At 42.2% G+C, this 3680-nt stretch overlaps 1 protein-coding gene across 1 annotated transcript; it reads right to left on the bottom strand.

Annotated features, from left to right (window-relative positions):
- Positions 1 to 701: 701 nt before the first annotated feature.
- LOC118986246 (olfactory receptor 8B12-like) lies at positions 702 to 1882 on the bottom strand. Its single transcript, XM_037045032.1, has one exon. The coding sequence runs from the start codon at positions 1871 to 1873 to the stop codon at positions 899 to 901; it is 975 nt and encodes a 324-aa protein (XP_036900927.1). The 5' UTR covers positions 1874 to 1882; the 3' UTR covers positions 702 to 898.
- Positions 1883 to 3680: the final 1798 nt, after the last annotated feature.

Genomic DNA, 3680 nt, shown 5'->3' with positions numbered 1-3680 from the left:
GAGATTGTTTTTCATATTCTTCAGAGATTGGGTGTGTGTATCACACTTACTTTGCCCACTTACAATATGTCTCAATTTGGATGTCTCAGTATGCCTCAACATCTCAGTTGCTTAATACCTTACATGACTAGTGACTACCAGGTCAGATAGCACAGCTCCTAGTGACCTTGAACCACAACCAAGATAAACCTTGATATGAGACTCCAAATTCCGTTTCAGCCTCGAAATAATATCATGTGTCCACTCTGCATCTTTCTACCCTTCAAATTCCATTTCTCTCCCCTGTAAGTCGTCATTCCCTAACCCATGTGCCCGGTGTTGAATTCAGCAAGTCAGTGGTCACCACACTTACCTTCTGGAAAACATAACACATTACCCATTTACACACTACAAAACTCATCAGACACTGATCTTGTCATTTTGCCAGGACCTGCTCAACTAAATTTTTCACCTCCTATATTCTTGTAAAATGTGATGCATTAAAATTATGTTGTGCAAGTAGCAGGAAATTACTGGCAATAGATATTTAATTTAGATGTACTAGGTTAACTAACATGAGAAATGACATCTTCCAAGAAAAAGATCTGGCAAAAAACATGGCATAATGGAAAACAAACTGAATTGAGATTGAAGCTGGAATTTCAATCCTGGCTCTGCCGCCAGGTAGTTTTTATATTTTTGGACTAGATGAAATGATTCTGAAGCCCCATTCAATATTGCATATTGTATGATTGCAAAGACTATTTTCATAAAATAAAGAAGGAAGAGTTGCAGTGATGGTGAGAGAGAATAAATCAATTTGGGAAAGAGTTAAAATTTTCTTTAAATATAGAATACAAAAGCATGAAGATTGAATTCCTTAATGATGATGATGATAAAATAATAACAACACTCTAATTTAAAAATTCTCATCTCTTTTCTCAATTTCCAACTCCTTTGGAGACAAAGTTATTCTGGCCAAGGTTTTCTTCATGGCTAATTTGACATCCTTGTTCCTCAGGCTGTAGATTAGTGGGTTCAACATGGGCACCACAGTGGTATAGAACAGAGTGCAGACTTTGCCCTGGTCAAGGGGTATAATAGAAGGTGGTTTAAGGTATGCAAATGCTCCTGAGCCAAAGAAAAGAGAAAGTGCAATTATGTGAGAACTGCAGGTGCTAAAGGCTTTGGATCTGCCCTCAGTAGAACTAATGTGTAAAATGCTGGAAAGAATGAAGCCATAAGAGAGAAAAATGGTCACAATAGACGCTCCAATGTCAATGGCTACAAGAGTAAAGACCACCAAAATATTCAGGTAAGAGCTATTGCAGGAGAGCTCAAGGAGGGGGAGAAAGTCACACATATAATGATTGAGAAAGTTTTCTGCACAAAAGGTCAGAAAGAGTATATTAACTGTATGCGCTATAGCCCCCAAAATTCCGATCCCGTAGACACCCAGCAAAAGCAATAAACAAACCTGAGGAGACATGGTGAGTGTGTACAACAGTGGTTTACAGATGGCCACATACCGGTCATATGCCATTGCTGACAGGATGAAGGATTCAGAAATGACAAAGAAACAGAAGAAATAGAACTGAGTCATACACCCTGTGTAGGAGATGACATTCTTCTTTAAGACAAAACTCATCAGCATTTTAGGGGCGATGGTAGAGGAGTAACTGAAGTCAATAAAGGACAAGTTGAAGAGGAAAAGATACATGGGAATATGAAGATGAGAGTTTAGCACAATCAGTATTATCAAGCCCAAGTTCCCCACCATGGTGACCACATAGATGCCCAGAAACAGGAAGAAGAGAGGGAGCTGGAGTCCTGGCTGGTCCGTTAAGCCTGCAAGGATAAACTCTGTCACAGAGGAGGTGTTTTCTGCAGCCATCCCCCTCTAAGACAGTCTGGGAGGGAAAAAGAATAAAGTTGCTCACACACAGAGAGAAAAACAACCCAACCCTGAGTGTGGTGTTTTAACAGGAAGGTGTGGAATTTAGAGTTGAGATGGCATCTCCTTGTTCCTGCATCTCTGTTTTTATGGTCCCCATGGGGCTTCAACCATTCTAGTATCTGTTGGTGGGTGAAAGTTGCCTCCAGAGTAAGGGCTCATCCAACTGAGGAGAAGTCCACAAAGCTAGGCTGGGATGACCCTGCAACCTTGCAGTGGTGACACTCTTTTGGTACTGCCGGCCCTCTACAGCCCTGGACCAAGTTTTGTGTGACTTGGGTCCTTTCATGCAGTGCTGCTGGGAAGCAGAAGCCAGTTGCCCTAGACCTTCCACCTTTGGTCAGTGCTGGTCAGAACAGGAAGATGAGGCTGTGTTGCCTTGAGTCTTTAGCAGGAATGGCTGTGGAAATATTATGTGAAAATAATACTGAAGTAATAAGGTAAAGTTATTAACTAAACCCAAGAAAATAGGAACATTTATTGACCTCTAACTATGCTAGGTACACTGTTCTAAGTGGTCTGAGGCATTTTGATTAAACCCATTGAACAGATGAGGACACTGGGCACAGCCCCAGTCCTTCTAATTGGCAGTAGAAGGGGAACTCAGGCTGTCTGGCTCCGGGGTTTGGGCTTCTCACCCTAACCACTCTGCTACAGCACAGACCAGATCAGGCAGGCACTCACCCTCCTTCTGACCGCAGTCACAGTGCTGAACTCTGTTGGCTCCCACCCAATTCTCTCATGGAGATTCAGGTGGCCCTGGTGACAAGAAGAGGATACCTCAGAGCTCAGACTGCTCTGCTTCTGCCTCTCTCCTTTAAACTTCAAAGCCTTTAGTTTGTCTTGGTTCTCCTGTTCAGCTGAAGAACATGGTCTCTGACGTCCTTTGTCCCCAGCCTCCAGTCCAGCTTCCAGGGATGGGGGAGCACCTTTATAAGGTCCATACAGTGTTATTCTTGATTAGGGACCACAGTGACCTAGATCCAGGGGCTCTCTCAGGATCCTTGCTCCCTACGGAAGAAGAAATGTTTGTTTATGCCCTTGAGGTGCCTGATGGGGCTTTTAATGGCCTTTCCTTTCATTTAGGTTACATCTTTCTAAGTACAATGAAGAACAAAGCACTCTGGGGAAAATAAGTCTTGTACTTTGTTCATTTATTGAGCACTTACTGTATACCAGACACTGTATCTGAGTCTGCACCCTCAACTGAAGAATCCAAAGTAATGCATAAATAATTTTATCGTGTTTATTCCTCAGAACAACCTCGTAGGTAGACCTATTAATCTCCAGTTTAAAAGTGAGGAGCCCACATAGCTTGTAGATTCAAGAACCTTGCTGGTCTCCTTAAGCAAACACGGGTCCTTAATGTGTGTTATCTACAGCACCCTTGTGTGTTCAGGCAGAAGTTTTGGCTAGTGTAAACTGAACACTTTGTCAAATTGTCTCCGAAAAAATTCATTTATATAAGAAGAGATAAAATTTTGTATGGCAACTTGCAGTCTACTCTCCTTATCTGTGTCTTGTATATATCAAGAATGAAAGATTTTATAGCTGGTGGATTAGATAGGTTTTGGTACTGTGTTAATGGCAGGTCTTTTTAGAGAAGTTAGGAAATCAAAACACAAAGGCAGAACCCATCTTCCTCCAGACAAGTGCAACTAAAACCACTTCACACAGGCCTGTATGTGTGTCTGAGTGGTACATATACCGCAGTGAGGACTTGTTTTCCTCCGGTAAGGCTCAGCAG

The sequence above is a fragment of the Sturnira hondurensis genome, unplaced genomic scaffold (genome assembly GCF_014824575.4).
Source record: "Sturnira hondurensis isolate 20B ecotype Veracruz unplaced genomic scaffold, ASM1482457v3 Scaffold0004207, whole genome shotgun sequence".
Classification (NCBI taxonomy): domain Eukaryota; kingdom Metazoa; phylum Chordata; class Mammalia; order Chiroptera; family Phyllostomidae; genus Sturnira; species Sturnira hondurensis.
This window is presented reverse-complemented; position numbering and strand designations above follow the sequence as displayed.

What these genes read in the sequence shown, in the direction of transcription:
- LOC118986246 (XM_037045032.1), bottom strand. Translation starts at nt 1,873, where the DNA reads ATGGCTGCAGAAAACACCTCCTCTGTGACAGAGTTTATCCTTGCAGGC.